This window comes from Rhea pennata, chromosome 3 (genome assembly GCF_028389875.1).
Source record: "Rhea pennata isolate bPtePen1 chromosome 3, bPtePen1.pri, whole genome shotgun sequence".
NCBI lineage: Eukaryota > Metazoa > Chordata > Aves > Rheiformes > Rheidae > Rhea > Rhea pennata.
In genome coordinates, this window is record NC_084665.1 from 58749791 (window position 1) to 58768028 (window position 18238).

General features: G+C 36.2%; 1 protein-coding gene across 1 annotated transcript in view; it reads right to left on the reverse strand.

Annotated features, from left to right (window-relative positions):
- SYNE1 (spectrin repeat containing nuclear envelope protein 1) overlaps positions 1-18238 on the reverse strand; it is a 308485-nt gene that overhangs the window by 228881 nt on the left and 61366 nt on the right. Inside the window, exons 6-11 of the mRNA XM_062572395.1 lie at positions 16531-16709; positions 14290-14486; positions 14041-14150; positions 5187-5294; positions 4304-4441; positions 2961-3125 (exon numbers count right to left, since the gene is read on the reverse strand). Coding sequence (XP_062428379.1) covers positions 2961-3125; positions 4304-4441; positions 5187-5294; positions 14041-14150; positions 14290-14486; positions 16531-16709 — 897 coding nt within the window. The remainder of the gene's footprint in view (positions 1-2960; positions 3126-4303; positions 4442-5186; positions 5295-14040; positions 14151-14289; positions 14487-16530; positions 16710-18238) is intronic.

The window sequence follows — 18238 nt, forward strand, 5'->3', positions numbered from 1 at the left end:
TTTAAAACAGAGGATGCATACACTGCAGAGGTTTAACAAAACATGAACTCTTAACTACATTTAAATAATCCCTGAAATGCAGTCTGCAAATACTCTAATATCACAACTGTATAATCTTCCTAAATTTACTGTTTACATCTTTATAACAGATACTAACCTTTATTAAGTATTGATTCAAATATTCAGCGACTAATCTACTCCTTTACATGAAGGCAGAAGATCCAGAGCTCCTTATATAAGTATACATTCAATATTTAGTGAACTTCTCACTCTCTCAACATCAAAGGGTTTCAAGATTGCTTTCTATACAGTACACGAATGAATGCAGAACGTGGTACCCAACCTGTGCTCCTGTGATAAGAATTGTACCAGCAAAAACCTTACAGCAGAGCACATTTCAACTGTAACTAAGCAACACTGCTTCAAACGGTTTCCTGGAGATTACTTATTAAAATGAATGACTGGCAATAGTCTCCAAACACATATCTGTACCAATAACAGGCCAAGTCCCCAGAGACTGTGAGGAAACACAGCAGTAGAGATCTAACTGTATACAGACAGCCCTGGCAGAAAACAGGCAGAAGGCTCTTGACACAGGGGACATACGAATCCCCCCCCTCACCTAGGTCGACAAAATGCAGACTAGCGTAATGAGCACAGGCGTCTGTCTGCTTCTGGGTGCTGAAGGAGGATTTCCTCACAGGTAGCATCCAGTGCTTGCACAGCAGAAATCCATAGTAATTCTAATGGCTCAGCACATCAACTCACCTCAACATCCCCATCAACCCACCTATCTTTTCTCAGTTTTCTGCTTCTGCAGAGACCTTGTTGTGAAGGGAAATGAATCAGACTTGCTCAGTTGCAAGTGATGCACTCATTTTACCATGGGGAAAACTTCACTGAGGATATCCTGAGACTAAAGTACTCTCATATAAAGGACAGACTTAGAACAAGTATCTAGGGTAGCTGCATTTGCGAGCTTGCCAGACAAGGAAGGATGTCCCTAACATGCGTAAGTAAGTCAATATAAAATATAGCAGTTTTAAACATCTAACATCAACAGGAAGCTCATGAAAACTTACTCCCTAGGTGAAATTCTGCTTTGCAAAATGAGTACGAACAAACAAAGATATTTTCTTTTATTCCTTGATCTTGGTAGTTAGTATTAACTAAAATGAACTTAACTGCTTACTTAATTCCTTGAAGGTTTGTCTAAGTAAACTTATGCATTCTGCATTAGCTGCAAAATGGCCAGAAGCAATAGATTTCCTAATATAACACATTGCCCAATGAGATAAAGATATACAGAAGGTGATGAAGCTACTTTGAAACAATAAATCTAATCCAACAACTTCCTGATTAAAAAAGTACTCTAAGGCACTGCTGGTATTATCCAATAGCACATCAAGGTTCATCAGTACAAATGTGAGTGACAAAAAATAAATCCAGGAGTTGATATAATTACAACTCCTTCTGTTGAAGTTTTCTTCATCCCATTCCTGTGGGAAAATTCACATGACACAGGCTAACCTAAATCAAAGTTTACTTGTTGTAGAGAAATCCCACATTCAATACAGCATTTCAGATGGAAAGAAATCACAGTTAGTAAACACTGTTTTGTTTTTTATGTACACATTAAAAGAAGGTCCTATGGTGTTTACGTTATATGAGCAAAAAAGCATTTGGCCCACTTTTTGTAATCAAGTAGCAAATCTTATGAATTCTGAAACACTCAATATTTCAAGAAAACTAATCAAACTTAGTATTATGAAAGACTGACCTCAAAAGACAACAATGACTTCTTCTCAGTGTTTTAATATTGTTTTGCTTAAATTTTATTAGCTGGCACTTAACTCAAGCATGTAAAGAACAGCTGAGAGAGAGACTCAGCTCATCTTCCAGCAAAACATTGGTTGTCCATTCTGACTATTTCAAGATGACTGTGAAACTTTTCAGCTTTTCATTATATGGTATGACTTTTTAAAAATAAAAACCACATATCTAAATTGCAAGCAATGAGAAAACTACAATCAAATTTTCAAATAACATCAGTAGAGAAACAGTGTAAAACAAGTCTTACTGCCATAAATGCAACCTTTCTCTACACCATATTTTTCCCTTTTCCTTTTTATTTTCTGTTTCAGTTTCTTCTATTACTCTCCAACAATTTCTGCCTATATCTTTCTCATAACATATTATGTAAATGCACAGGCAAACTTCACAGTTTAGTTTTAAATGAGAACTAGGATTCAACAAAGAATAAGGTACTAAAATTCACCTGGGAGAGTTTCCTATTTACCACAGCACAATGGACTTTATGCTATTTGTCATAGCAATACCACGAAAATTCACTTCATTCTATTTTCCCCCAGTCTTGGTTATAATATCAACTGTATTGAATATCAGTGTGCTTAAGTATCTTCTCTCTCTCTCCCCCGTCTCCTTTCTTTCCCGCTCTTACTCCCGCCCCCACCCCTAACAACCTAACAAATTCTTACTGGCTAAAGTATGTACCCAATTTACTAGCTCCATATTGAACTTTATCCAACAGAGTCCTAGAATAAGGAGGCAATTAACGTATTACTAAATGTTATACATTGTACAGGCAATTAACATATTACTATGTTAATATAGATACATACAATACATATAGTAATATGTTAATTGCCTATACAATGTATAACATATAACATACTACTCTCAGAGAGAAGCAGCAGAGAAAATCAAATGCAATTCTGAACATTGCTTGTAAGATACACAGACAGGATAGTTAAAGCTATCACTGAAAGACACATCATCTTCAGCTACTGTCAAGATGAAGCAACCTTACCCAAAATGAGATGAGTAGAAGGCAACTAGTCTTCGACTCACAAATAATAATCTTTGTTTGTATAGCATGATTGATTTACAACCTTGGATACAATAAAACATAGTTATAGAATGAATACATTTAGATCTACCTTATGTTGTTCAAGCTTCCGATGTATTATATTCGCTGTCTCCTCATGAGCTTGTTGAATAGTTATTTCTTCCCTCAGAGCAGCCTCTGCTTTATAAAGCCAAGCACCTATGGTACCCAAAGGTGCAGGGAGAGATTTATCGAGGTGTATGTGCCAATCAAGTAGCTAGGAAGTAAAAATAAAGAGGACTGAACTTCCTTCTTGCTTAATTGTAAAAACAAGTATTTTTTGGGGGAAAAACAGACTCTTTATGTTGCAAGAAAAGAAAGAAAAACAAAAGCATAACAAAATATGTTTGAGACATAAACCTGGCTACCTCACTTGGCATTACTTCTGGAATTATAGCATTTTCATAGGCAACAAAATCTCTACCAGTATTCCCTGATATATCTATTTCCCTTCTAGAAAGATAACTCAGTTACACAACTGACCACACTTAAATTGGAACAACTGACAAGCTGAAGATCTGGTATTTTGACAATTAACAGTCACAGTAAGACAGATGAGATTGCCTTCTGTTCAATGTCATTTATTTCATACTCTTGCACAAAATCTTTTTTTAATATATTTTCTGTGTGTAAAATTGCAGATGAGTCTCAAAGGACTGTGAAGTTGAGAGTATAGCAGTAAATACCTTGTCTTATTGGCATTCCCAGTTATGGGAGTGTGAAAAATAATGAAAATAAACATGTTAAAACTCTAAAATACTTTTAAATAGTTCCTCTGTTAAATATACAGGGAAATCTATGATGACACACTGAGTAATAATGACTTAATTACTTTTTATTTGGGATGACCACTATTACTCACTTGAGATTTTTCACTCAATTATTACAGACTTACTGTTCTGAATACTAATATGCATACATTATTATTGTAAGTTCAGACCAAAAATAGCATTAAAGCCTTATTTTTTGCCAAAGCATTTAGTATTTGTTATATAGAACCATTTTTTGTTAATAAAAAATATTATACTAGAATTTTACAGGCAGCTTTAGTAATTTACATTAAAATATTGCAGTTTGAGGGGGAATGGTACTTTTTTTTCTGAATCAATAATGTTTTGAATTTGGCTAAACACTGTTAACATACTTTCAGATAAAGTGAAATCTCTAAGTATAGTCCATGTCTTAAAGTTCATATACTGTCTTTGCTTGAGTACCTGTTAAAAGAGACAATGCAGTAAAGGTTCTCAAAACACACAGAATATAATTCAACACTGGCAGAGATTATTTAGATTCCTAATGCCTAATAAAATCAATATCAAACAGGTGCCTAAATGACTTTAAAACTGTTGTCCTTTATTTAATACAAAACATATAGCATGCTAATTTTCAACTTACCCTGGATGAAACTCTGTCCCAAGCTTGCTTCACCATAGCTTGATCAAGTGATAATTTACCATCTTTCCGTAATGACTGAGTTACAAGTTCAATCTGTTTCCTTTTTACCTCGTACTGTACTCTGAAGTGTTTAAATGACTGCACAAAGAGATAAGCACAGAGTGAAAGACGGAAATTGTACAACGCCTATGGCATACTGCCATCTATATTAGAAATTTATCCTGATGAAAAACCTAATCCTTCCCCAAAAGAATAGCAGTAAATTTGTATGTTTAAAGCCTTCCTTGGATTGCAGTTTATTAGAGGTTTTAATACCCCCTAGAGAACACAGGTGGGATTCTAGGTAGGACTTCCAAATTCCCCTTCAGTTAGATAAAATAGCAAACAGGCTAAATGCTGCTTGGGATGGACAGGGATGCTTTTAGAGCAGCCAAACTCCAGAAGAAAATTTAGACTGAAATTTCTATTACAGGTTTAGATGTTCCCCTTTGAGAGATGTGTTAAAAATGAACCTTTAAGCCCTGTCCTCTCCACCTGTCACCTCATTCAGCCTTCAGCCATACTTCACCATCTGAGCTATATCATGCAGGATCTGGAAAGGTTGTACAGACACATGCTCACTTCTAACTAGGACAGCCCTTCTTCATGCTGCTAGAAAAAGATCTGTGTTAGGCAAACCATCTGTGCACAGTTCTAAGTAGCAAAGCTTGAGCTGACATTATAATTCCTCCACAAACGAAGGGCAATCTAATTTTTTTCCTTATTTCTTTAAACTACAGTATGTCAAACTATGTATGTGCAGGCTGCATAAAATTACATGGCACACATTACACACAACCATGCGAATAATCTCTCACCATACAAAGTTTTCCCACTTGCTTACCTGGTATTTCTCCTGTAAGCTTGTCTCTGCCGCTTGTGCACGGGCTAAGTCTCTTTCAAACTGCTCTGCCCACACTTTTAGGTCTCTCAGCACCAGTCTATCTTCCTTCTGTGTTTTAGCACAAATTCAAAAAAATTGCAGCCTATTAATAGAAGTGTCATATATAGTCAAGAAATCGACATCTCTCCAGCAAGTTCATTAGTTGTAGGAAAAGTCAATGGAAACGTCTCGGCCAAATTCTCTCATTACTTATCTTCATGCAGGCTAACTAAAAAGCACAGCTCATCTTGGATGTGCTTTTTCTTGGAAGAGAACTTAACATCTAGACACGTGTGAAAACACAATGACTATTTGGGTCACTGCAGTGTCACAGCTATTACTTGCGGTTCTCTTCTGGAGTTAACTTAACACAAAGTCATTTAAATATATCTCAACAGATAATTTTTGTCTTCCACATATATTCAGAGTGATTTTCCAGTGAAAGGTAATTAAATTGAGATCAGAAGGGATCTCATCATCTTTTACCAACGTTTTATTAATTGGACTCTTATTGCTGAAACTAAAAGGTGTAGTAACAGTATGATCCATGCTTATGCATTTATATTCTAAACGACTTGAGGGGAACCCTTGACATCAAGCTCTAAGTTCAGAAACTGGCAAAATGTTTTGACAGAGAAAGTTTCAGCAAGGAAAATAAAAGAAAGAAAGAAACTTATGTATTCACAATTTATTTTACTTCTACTCCATTTTACGGCTTTGAAGAACTGTGTATTTGTTTTCAAGTTTTGCTTTAACACTTAGTCTGTCATGGCACCATTTTTTTGCAAGGCTGCAAAGTTCTCCTCATGATCCAGTGACCAGCAGTGAGGCAGTGAAAAACAGAGAAATGCCAACAGGAAACCTCAGGTCTATGGGCATGTTATATGATAAGGTAACAGTCAACAGAAAAGTCTTGTAGGATACAAGCAGTTGTCTCAGATTTCCAACCATATATGCCGGCCGTTAATCAGAAGGTCCACAAGGCCATATTTCTGTGAAACCAGTGACTGTCAGATCAATTACAGTCAACAAATACTGTACCAAACCATATGAGTTAATAACTTAAAACGAGCGATTAAGTTTCAAACATTACATGAGACAAGGAAAATTGGACCATGTGTTATACAAAAAAGACTAGTCACTGACTGTACTTTTAAGAAACAAAGTTCTTTTCTTTTAACGAGATCCTAATCTAAAAGGGAAGTCTATTATGGTTCTTTTCTTTGAAAGCTGCTTCTAATGTGTAAGATATAACTTCCCCTAATCATTTTAACAGCTTGGAACTGATGGTTGTGGTCCCTTCAGTTCAGCTGAGGGCCTGCCAATAGGAAAGAAACTCTTCAGAGTATTTCTACCTACTCTTTTACAGACCCTCTACTCAAAACAGTGGTAGCTGGTTGGACAGAATTTGAACAAGAGATTGAGGAAATATCCACAGGTATTTTATCTGGTAAACCACCAGAAAAATTCTTACCAGACTAGTTGCAGTCAGCTTATTATATTAAAACAGCTGCATTGGAACAGCCTAAAGTTCCTAATAGTTCTTTTCACCAAAAGCAGGTGCCCAAAAGAAGAAGGCATATGTGACACATCCCTGTTCCAGCTATGTGAAATGCTGGCATTTCATTAATGCACATGGCTTCTCAAGCTCCCAGTGCTTCCAACTTGTCAAACCATTTAGATAAATAGAAGAAAAATAAAAATAACGCTATTCTGGTTTGATAGTGCGGAAAGGATTACCTCCTTAGGAGAAGAAAAATGTATAAAGTCATTCTTAACTTACTAAGCTATCAAGAAAAGAACTGTATTAAATGCCTTCCATTCATTAGGAGTCTTAAGTTTAATAAGCCTTTTGAGATCTCTATTAATATTTAGCAGTCAGATCCATAAAAGTAATACTAAACTATGCATCTTAATGGACTGATAGTCTTAAAGCAATCCTAGCAATTGAAACCGTAAGAAAGATATTCCTGAAGTCAAGGCAATGATTGCTTCACCATGTTTTGTATATCACTTTTAATTCATACTATAACTTCACTTCCATCAAATACTAAATTTTATTCCTCTAGGACTTGTTTTGTTGTTGCTGAAAATCATATCTTTAAGTTAAGTCCTTATGAAAGTCTCTGTGGCCACCACAGTTCATACAGACTTTTGAGCAAAGTAGTTATTTTGCAAGATTTCCTCTTAATATAGCTTAAAACCATAGTAATGGCCACACCTAGTGTGAACAAGACAATTCTTTTGGAAATAGAGTATCATCAGGATTAAGAATACTTCTATGTTGTCTGAAGATAAAAAGAACAGGAACCGCACAGTATAATTTCTCTGATATTAAGTGAAAAGATAAAGTTAAGAGGTAGCAGTAACTGTGATTCTTTCACTACTTAGTCAGACAACTGTTGTGTGCAATATTTTGTTTGGCAAAAGATATAGATGTTTCAGTAATTGCCTAAATGAATGGTGTTAAAGATATTGTACAGTTCTAAAAAAATATGATAGTTTTTTTTTTTTATCTATTTAAGTCTCAGTTCTGATAATAGAAATAGATGATTCACTTTGTCAGACACCAAGGGACCTGCCACTATCATCCCTCAAGTTTGATGAGCTATTGTTCTTAAAAAATGACACTCACCAGTGCTTAGTGCTCTATATCCTTAATAAAAAAAAGGTATCAAAAGGGTACTCTCCTAAATTGGTAAATTATTTTCTAAAGCCTGTAAATCTCAAGTAGTACATAGATTAGAAGATAAGGCATCAATGAAAAGGTATCCAGAAGAATAGATAGTGCTTTTCTCAGTACAAGGATCTTTGATCTGTGATCACATTTCTTTAAATTTCTCTAAGCTGTTATCATGTATTCCCTGTATATTCCTCCAAATAGCATTTTAGAGTATTAGCTTATCCTGATATCAGCCTATGAATGGTCACTGATTTATAGAGATGAACAATGGAACTGGAGCCCTCAACAATCAAAGAATATGAAAGAATGTAATTAGAGAAAAGCATTTATAGGATCCAACATAATAAAAAAGGGGGTACAATTTAAATTAATATAGATTTTTTTGGCTGAGACTTAAAGTCAAAACATTATTTTTTAATTAACCTGCCAAAGTGAATTTGAAAATTACATAGTAAAGAATACTTTGGTGTTTGCAGAGCTAAAAATACACACGTGTGTTTCATGAGAAATTTAATTATGGACTGTTAAAAGAGTACTTCATTGGGTGCTCTAATATGTAATTATAAACTTGTTCAAATTTTCAAGCACAGGCAGGATCTAAATCCAAAAAATCATCATGTGTTCTTCAGAGATGTATTGTCTATGTACTCAGAAAATCAGAGTCCTTTTAAAAATGTTTAAATACGAATTCAATTAATGAGGCAATCACTCTTAGAATCTCTGACTTACGTGTATATGTTACTTTCAGCACTAAAACACATCCCCTGACAAGTGTATCACAGATATACTGTGTAAGTATAATCTTTGCAGAATGAGCTATTAACTTCTATCCTTAAAGGCAGACACCAAATTACTGGAAGGGCTCAGGAACTCATTTTTACAGTTCCAGGTCAGGAAATTCCCTCTTATATTGGGGAACTCTGGTGCTATAAAGATGTTGGATGTCACAATATTATCTTTGAAATACTTGCTCCTCACGAGAGCAGAAGAAAGGAAAGACTTCACATATATTTGCAATTAATGCGCTTCCTCTGTATTTGAATTGCCATCAAGACAAAGTAATTGACAGAGATTTTACCACTTCATTTCTTCACTAACTCAAGAAGAGATGCACAGAGGCCATGCAAGTCTAATGAGTTACATCTAAGGTCCCATCTAAGCTGCCTGAACTTTCGCTGGAATGGAGGGGACACCATGGAAATAGCTCAGTTATGTATATTAATCCCCATTTCAACATAGATCATTAGTTAGATGTGTGTAATATGAGATGAACCAGTCATCACACTTAGTTGAAAATAACCTTTTACTTCATTAAAAAAAAAGGCTGAAATAATGGTAATTAATCAGACATATCAAACTATAAACACATTTAACTGAGTACAGTGACAGCTGTTACCTCTTCCTAATATATTCACATCTGCAGTCCTCTAGTTTAATCTCTGAATCTTTCAAATACAAAACCTCTGTTAAACTTCTGAATTTCTCTCTACTCACACTAGAATACTCAAGATAGTTAAAACGTTTATCTTTAAAGATTCATTACAATTTACAGGAATAAAAATGGCAGAGCATCTCATGTAATTACACATGAATGCTCTTTCCTTCAAACAGAAAATTCACATACATCACTCACACAATGATGTTTATCATCTAATATCTACTTTACAGGTCTAAAGACATAAAAAATACCCATTCAAGATTAGATGAGCAGAAATATATCTATAATCCAATACTATTTTCTCATATTTATATCTACATTTAAGAAAACTAAAACACTGAGATTCATTACAGTTAAGTTGATTCATTTTTCTATAATATTTCTACAGGATTATTTACAAAATTAAGCATTAGGCTGGTGTACAATGGTAGACTTAGACTTATGCTGTTCACCTACTTGATCTTTTGGAAAGATTAACACAAAGGTAGCAAGCCAATGTATATAAAAAACATTCAAAACTTGAGACAAGATAAAATGGATGACAAGCACAAAAGGTCCACTGTGAGCTATTACGCTGTAGCATTTTACCCTTACCTTAAATTTCATAAAAGAAATGACAAAAGTTGGGACTTCTTGAAGTAGTTCCTAGCAGTATGAAAGAAATGGGAACAGAAAAAGAAGAAAAAAAGGAAGAAGCAAACAAAATAAAACAAAGCAGGTAGAAAGTCCAGAAAGAATAATAAAAGAGCCACTTGTGTAAAGATGCATATAACATTGGGTTTAAAATATTAACAAATTCATATCTTCAACATATCTAGTGAAGGAATTCTGAAGATCTGATTTCTGGACTGCTACTCACTACATTATTTATTTCATCTGGAAAAAGCAATTACTTACCTTACAGTATCTGTAGTTCTTTGGGATGTGTTGCCCAAACAAGTTCACAGAAGTGCAGATATGATCCATGCATGAGAGATTAGATCCCTCTTAATTCTGGAAATGCACATGCAAATAGCCTGTCCCTCCAATGCCAAATAAGGCATAAGCTTCAATCACTATTTCATTTTTTCCAATACAAATTCCTTACAGGTTGGACATTGAATCAGGAGGGAAGAACAAAAATTTGTGTGGACAACACACCTTGAAGAACCACATTGTCTGCTGACGGCTGGAGGAGATGAGGAAGAGGGAGAGAGCAGGGAATCCTTCCTTCCTTCCTCCTCAACACCTGTCCATACACATTCCACTATCAGGTGGGTTTCTTCTGACTAAATACAGGCATCTGTAACTCAGATAGTCACTCTTTATGTCCATTTATGGCAGAAGAAAAAAAAGTCACATCACTCAATTCATCTCATAGTAAAGCAGGCATTTAACACTGGTCACATGAACCACATACCTGAAAGTGCTTAAATCTGGAAAATGAAATTAAGAATACCTCGGGAGTTTAGGGGATAAAAGGCGGGCAAAGCTTTTCTCGTGTAACCTGGATTCTACCATTCTGTGATAAAGTTTTCCTTGTTCTAGATTTCAGGGGGAAGAGGAAAAGCTAACAGGAGGATTATACCAATCACAAATATATAAACCAGCTTTGTCAAGAATATTTAAACTATAACTATCTAAGAGGAAGATTCCCTTCAGCTTTAACTCTGTCAAAATGCTACTTAGCATGAATCTGCAGTGGACAATTTATTTAGGATGCCATCTTAAGAGAGACATCCACCTGGAAATGTCTCTCTCTTGCTGATTATGGAGGGAGTGAAGTATCTCACTTTTAGATTCTTAGAGTTAGATTAATTCTGCCCAAATAATTAAACTAAATGATGAAAGATTACTATGGAAAGCTTTACAGTGACATGGATATTTCAGGTCAGAGAGGCTGAAAAAGAGGAAATAGATGCTGTTTTACCTTGCAATGTTTCCACAAACAGTGCCATTTTAAAACAAACTGATTTTACATGTCTGGTCTGATCTTGCATGTGTTTGTGTACCTAAAACAGAATCTGTGAACAATACCTCTTAAAACAGAACAACTGAATTTCCAATTCCTTTCTAAGTGAATTATAAGGTCACAAAAATAGTTTGTATTTGATTCATTGCTAACACTGTGCACTGAGAAAGGGAGAAGTACTCTCTCTCTCTCTCTCTCTCTCTCTCTCTTTTTTTTAATCTATTTATTTAGTGAAGGTGAATATCCGTGGGTAAAAAAAAAAAAAAAAATAGAGAAAAAGCACTTATTTGGATTTTGTGATGAAGAAAAGCAGTTGCCACATATGATTTCAAGCAATTACTTCTATCAGAAAAGATTTCTTTTAAATTTGAAAAGTGATAAACTCATCAATTTTTCCCAAAGTACTAAATAATTCTTCTTCCTAAAAATAGAATCTATTACTGAATTTTTCAGAAGTCATTAAAAACCCCCTCTGTTGTATTCTTAGGATTTAAACTGTGATTGCATTTAGAAAAACTTTCTATTGCAAGAAGACCTTTACAACTGCTAAAAAAAAAATCTCAAACACATCAAGCAAGCTCTTAAATATTATCAATATTGGGACCTGCTGTCATGCTTAATTTGGTGATTTAAATCATATTTTGTTTAATTCTCACCAACCCACAAAAAATTCAAAATTTGGCCTGAAAGATGCAAAAGCACCCTGTCAAAAAAACCCTTCGAGTTACTTGATTATGAAATACTGGATTGTGGGAATTTTTTTCAATTTTCCTCTTAAATAGAAAGCATTTATTGTATAAACATCAAATGCAATATTTATTTTTTTTATGCTTTTCACTGCTGGATTTTCAGCACCAGAATCTCTTCATAAGCATCATGAATAATGTAATATGAATGAATATGAATGAATGAACTCTTAGTTCACCAAAGATTATCTGGATTTCATCTAGGTATCCTGCAGCCAACAGGATCAATTTAAGTCCTGGCTTCTTCCTCTCCCTCTACCCCCTAGAACTGTGAAAATTAAAATGATATTTTTTGTTGGAATTTGTGTATGGCAATCTGCAAAACTCATCATAATGATCTTCTTGAGAACAGATAGAGTATCTTAAAAGGCAAGTACTGATTATCAGAAATACTGATTATCTATTGACAGATTCTTCCCAAGAAGTCATAAGCAAAGTAGCCCAGACTGTAAACTACGCCTCTCAGTGTGACACGTGACAGAAACACAAAAGGTTTATAGTAATGGAAGACTGAAGTCAATCAAAAGATTGGTCATTGGAGAGCTTACATCTGTCCAATCCCAAATACATTAAAGCATTGTGCTGTTGTTTTCTTAGAGAATTTTTGGGAATTGATTCCAATGTATATTCACTGCTTTAGGGCCAGAGACTACTTGGGGTCATGTACTGCTCACTGGCCTAGCTTCATCCAGCCTCTCCCCTATCAATCCAATCATCACTTTTTAACCAGAAGTGTGGGAACTGGGAATTACAGTGCACAAGATTAGGGAGTAAAGTATGCAGTGCATAGGGGTCCCTGATGGGCTGAAACATTTTCGGGATGCAATAGCCGAGGCTGTGTTTTAGGAAAGTTTGGCTCTAAAACTGTGAGACAGTCCATCAGTGGTGTGAAAAGGAATATAGCTTTTCCTCAAGGAAACTCAGACTGACTATATTAAAAATTATTGCAACGTCAGCCTCTCCATTTTCTCGTCTCTGTTTGGGAGTTACTGCAGTATGGCATGCAGGGAACCAGAGGTTCTACCAAAATACACCTGGATTGCCTGGAATATCACCACGGCATCTAAGGAGAGGAGGTGATCCTGAGCTAAGGATGTCAAATTACAGAATTTATCTTGTTCTACTGTTAATTTAATTCTAATTCTAACCTACTTCTAATCTAATCACACCTAGCAAATCACACAGCCATAAAGAACTAGATTCACTCCTTTCACAGCTCTTCCCTAGCTCTGTAGGGGATCTGAAGTAGCACAGATAAAAAGCGCTGCCTCTTTCACCCTTGCTGGGGCTGAGCAGATTGCCTCAGCAGTATTTCCTGCCATTTGCCATGAAGGAATAGAACGATCAGGATTACGAAGTGAGTCACAATCCCTCGGCATCCCTGAGTACAACCATTATAATGCAAAGCCAGTGCACTAAAGCATACATAAAGCAAAAAAATAACAAGAAAAAGCCACGATTTCTTTCTATTGCACAGTAATGTTTGATTATTCCCTCTACAGGGAATAGAGTGAATAATCAAACATTACTGTGCAATAGAAAGAAATAGAAAGAAATGTCAAACCATAACTGCCTCCCAGGCCTAAAAGCCCAAAGGCCTAAGCAATCTCTTAGACTATTCCTACTTTTATCCAGAAACATAGCGTGATAGAAACAGAAGTGACTCATTGCTTCAGGTAACGCATTATTGCAATCTCATTGCTGTTGTGCTTGAAAAACTCTTAGAGTATTCAGAATCCACTGGTTTGCTACCATTTACCATAACTGTTTCTGTTCTCCTTGGCTCCTGCTGCTGAAAATGGGAAGATCTTTGCAGGATGACCATTTTCCCCATCTACCAGTACACATCTGCAACACTGCTTCCTTTATACTCAGCTGATTTTCCCCAGTTTTCTAGCTCTATTTGAAATGCTCTTCAGAACAGAAAGGATACTATAAGAGAGCTATGAAAATATTTATAACCCCTCCCTCATGATAAGCTGATTAGAGAAACTTACATCATTCTCCTGCACATCAGCCACTGTATGATGAGGATCAGGATAGTACTTCAGAAACTGGGCTACATAGGTCATGATAGACTTTTCATCTGGTTTGTCAACATCCACATCTAAACAAATACAGAAAACACAGTAAATTAATTTAGAGGTGAATGGCATAAAAATGTTACATATCTGTCTAAACACTTTAGAGTGTTTGATTTAGCTTATGCAGACAGTCTCAATTTTGTTCAACTATGCTTTAGGTACCTTCAGGATCAAGGAGCTTTGGGATTCCTAGTTCTGCTTCTGCAAGGGTGAAGGCTTCTTCCAGGTTTTCCCTATTTGATCTTCCTTTCAATTTCTCCATGTCCACTAAATCTGGACGGATAGCATGAATAATGGAATGAAATGCCACACCACTCCTCCAACTTTGTCCAAAATCTTTGATTTCAATTCCAACTTGCCTAAAACGTGAAAGAAAAAAAGTGGTTCACAAGGACATCAGGACTAGGTCAAATAAGACAGTGGATTGGATACTCCACTCTACACTACCTATTCTACCTGTAGTGCTAATCAGGACAACTACAGTTCCACCCATCTACTGCATTAATTCCTCTCTGCATATGAAGACCCCAAATTTGTGTGTCATGTACATACATTTGCCTCCAGTGAGCTTGCTAGCAGTGATAAGCAAATGGTATTTTGAACAAATGAACTGCACCATGGTTCTTGTACAATACATACCAAGTATACAGATATATATGTTTCCATTCACTGTTCATTCCCTCGTTTCCAAATACTTAATATCTCCCCCCATTATAATGACTGCAGTCCAGTTAAGTACATCAGTATTATACAAAAAGAACTGCTACATTGTTACTAAAAAAAAAAAAAAAAAAAAAAAACAGACACGATGAAGAAATAGTAATATACCATGAAAATAATTAGAACTAAATGACAGCTCTGGTTACCTTTTTTAAGTAATTTTGAAGGGTATGATTTTTCTTCTTTTTTATTATTTATTTATTTATTTTTACTCAGTCTGAACATGTAAACTTCCTCTGAGGACACACTCAGATACTAAAACAAAGGTTCAAAGCAACAGTAACTGTTAATGTAGGTTTCATCCAAAACACTCCATAATCTTTGAAAAACCTTTACTGACTCTGGGGGGCAGCTGGCCAGCTCTTACACATTACAGTGTAAACAAGGGATAGGCAAAAATGTACCATCATTTCTCTATGCTTCTTACAACACATTTCATCCTTCTTCCATAGAATGTGGACAATTTGATTTATGGACCTCTGTTTATTTGTATTTCATATGTTTACATCTGTCTGGAAATTGCAGCTGCCAACTTTCAGTTTTCAGCAGCCTGACAACAGTACTGTAGGAAGAATGCCACATTAGATTGAACTGCCCTATGAATTACTGTATTCTACATATTAAATGGAGAACTGGAGAAGGTCTATGTCTTTATGATTACATTTAATTTTTCTGAGGTACTATTCTAGAACTGGCTAGTTCCCCTCTATATTACCGAATGTGATTGGTACCTTCAAACAACAGTGAATACTTAATTTGAAAAATAATTCTATTTTATTTTTTTATGTCTGATCCTCATTTTCTTATTGTGGAAGTAATCAAATTACTACCACTGTTTCTTTGATCCAATCCATGGATTCCCTCAGGAATCACAGAACCTAGAGGCAAGAGAGAAAGCCTAGAGAAAGGAAGTCTTTCCCTTGCTTGAGGAAGATTGGGTTAGAGATCATTTAGGCAAAGCTGACATTCACAAATCCATGATGCGATGCACCCATGAGTACCAAGGGAGCTGGTGGATGTTATTGTTAGCCTGCTCTCCATCATCTTTGAATGATCATGGAGAACTGGAGAGGTGCCTGGGGACTGGAAGAAAGCAAATGTCACTCCAGCCTTCAAAAGGAGCAAGAAGGTGGACCCAGAAAATTATAGCCAGTCAGCCTCACCTCCATCCCTGGAAAAGTGATGCAACAGCTCATCCTGTATGTCATGAAGTTCTGACATACAAACATTCTGAAGTTAGGAAAAGATTGCAAAACTAAACCTCTGAAATAATTCAGTTTAAAAGGAATGAAAATACAGTAATACATCACTTGTATCACAAAATTGCAGCAAGATATTCATGACTTTTAATCATCTGCATTTCAAGAGCAATTACCAGAATTTACTGTTCCTGTAAGATCTGTCATTGAGAAGTGGTATTTCAGTGTGGGACTTGAATTGTCACATCAAGTATTTTGGCAGCAGGACTAACACATTGTCATTCAGACAACATCTAATTCCCCTTTTCTGTTCCTCATTTTGTCAAAGATAATCCCATTCATTATTCAGAGACTATAAAATGTAATTGCTTCTAAAATTAATGCAAATTATTATTTACTACTTGTTTGCTTTACACTGGTAACATTTAGCAGCCCTAATTATCAAAACGTGGATGCAAACTCAGTTAATTCGTGGGTTACTCACTTTGCTGCTGTGTACTGTATCCATTTTAACAAAGCCTTCCTGGCACTTCCCTGGACCTTGGTTACCACCTTCCGTTTGCTTGGAGGACTTGCAGTTTCTGAACTGACAACGCTCTCCACAGAAGAAGCACTGCTAGACAACGACTGCAGCTGTGGAAGGTTGCTTGTCAGCTCTTCAATCTGCATTAAAAAAAATTACTGGATTGATTGAAAATAATCCTCTTAATCCTCATTACTTTCTTTAAAAATATAGTAATAGAACATCTAGCAAACACTGACTTTCCTGATATCCTACAGTACAACAGTTTGCAAGTGTGCCATGTACTTACCAAGACAAACTATAATTGAAACAAGAGATGTTGTTTTATATTTATCTTGAATTCAAATCATAAAACAATCCACTGATTTCAGAGGAGACTCTTTCAACTTAAAGAATCTGAACCACAATAACACTTCAAACCATTTTTTCCAGATAATTAACAGTCACTAAGAGTGAGTATCTTCTGGTTATGATCAGCTTCATTCTCTTCGCAGTCCTTTCTTAAAAAAAATGGAAGCAATCCTGATGATCTCACCTGTATAGTTCTTTATTTACCATTGTATTGTTTTGACACAAATTCAAATGCAGCTCTTCCTAGAAGTGCCTTTGTGATGGAATAGTGAATGCACCACAGGCAAAGTGCTCAAGTGCAAAAAACAGCTTGCAGAGGGCACATGACAATGATTTGTACCATGCTTTTCATTAAATGAAAATCATTTTTGACCATAAGCCAGCAATGTGCCCTTGTGGCCAAGAAGGCCAATGGTCTCCTGGGCTGCATTGGGAAGACTGTTGCCAGCAGGTCAAGGGAGGTGATCCTGCCCCTCTACTCAGCCCTGGGGAGGCCTCATCTCGAGTACTGTGTCCAGTTCTGGGCTCCCCACTACAAGAGAGACATGGAGCTGCCAGAGAGAGTCCAGTGTAGGGCTGCAAAGATGATCAGAAGACTGGAGCATCTGCCCTATGAGGAACAGCTGCGAGATCTGGGCCTCTTTAGCCTGGGGAAGAGAAGACTGAGGGAGGATCTTATCAATGTGTACAAGTACCTGAAGAGAGGGGGTCAAGGGGATGTGGACAAACTCTTTTCAGTTGTCCCATGAGACAGGACAAGAGGCAATGGGCAGAAATTGAAGCACAGGAAGTTCCACCTGAACATGAGGGGGAATTTCTTCCCTGTGAGAGTGATGGAGCACTGGCACAGGTTGCCCAGAGAGGTTGTGGAGTCTCCTTCTCTGGAGATCTTCAAGGCCCGCCTGGATGCAACCCTGTCGAACATGCTCTAGGTGACCCTGTTGAGCAGGGAGGTTGGACTAGATGATCTCCAGAGGTCCCTTCCAACCTTACTGATTCTATGATTCTATGATTAACTTGTCTCTTTCAGGAACATTAAGTTCACTAGCAGTTTTGCTTTAATATGAAAAAGGTATATCCAGAGGACATTGCAAGATTGGTCTATTCTGTCTACTTAAAAACCAAAGATTTAAAGCACATCACTGAATGAGTCTCCCATAATGAGAACCACAGTTCTCCTGTATCTCTGTTTTCATTTGTGTCAAAATGAGGTATCTGTTCATGACAGCTAAAGAAAACTTCAAAAAATGGCCCAAGTAAAACTGATACAGAGAATTAGTCTCAATAACTTTGAGAAGCAAGACCTTCTCCCATCACT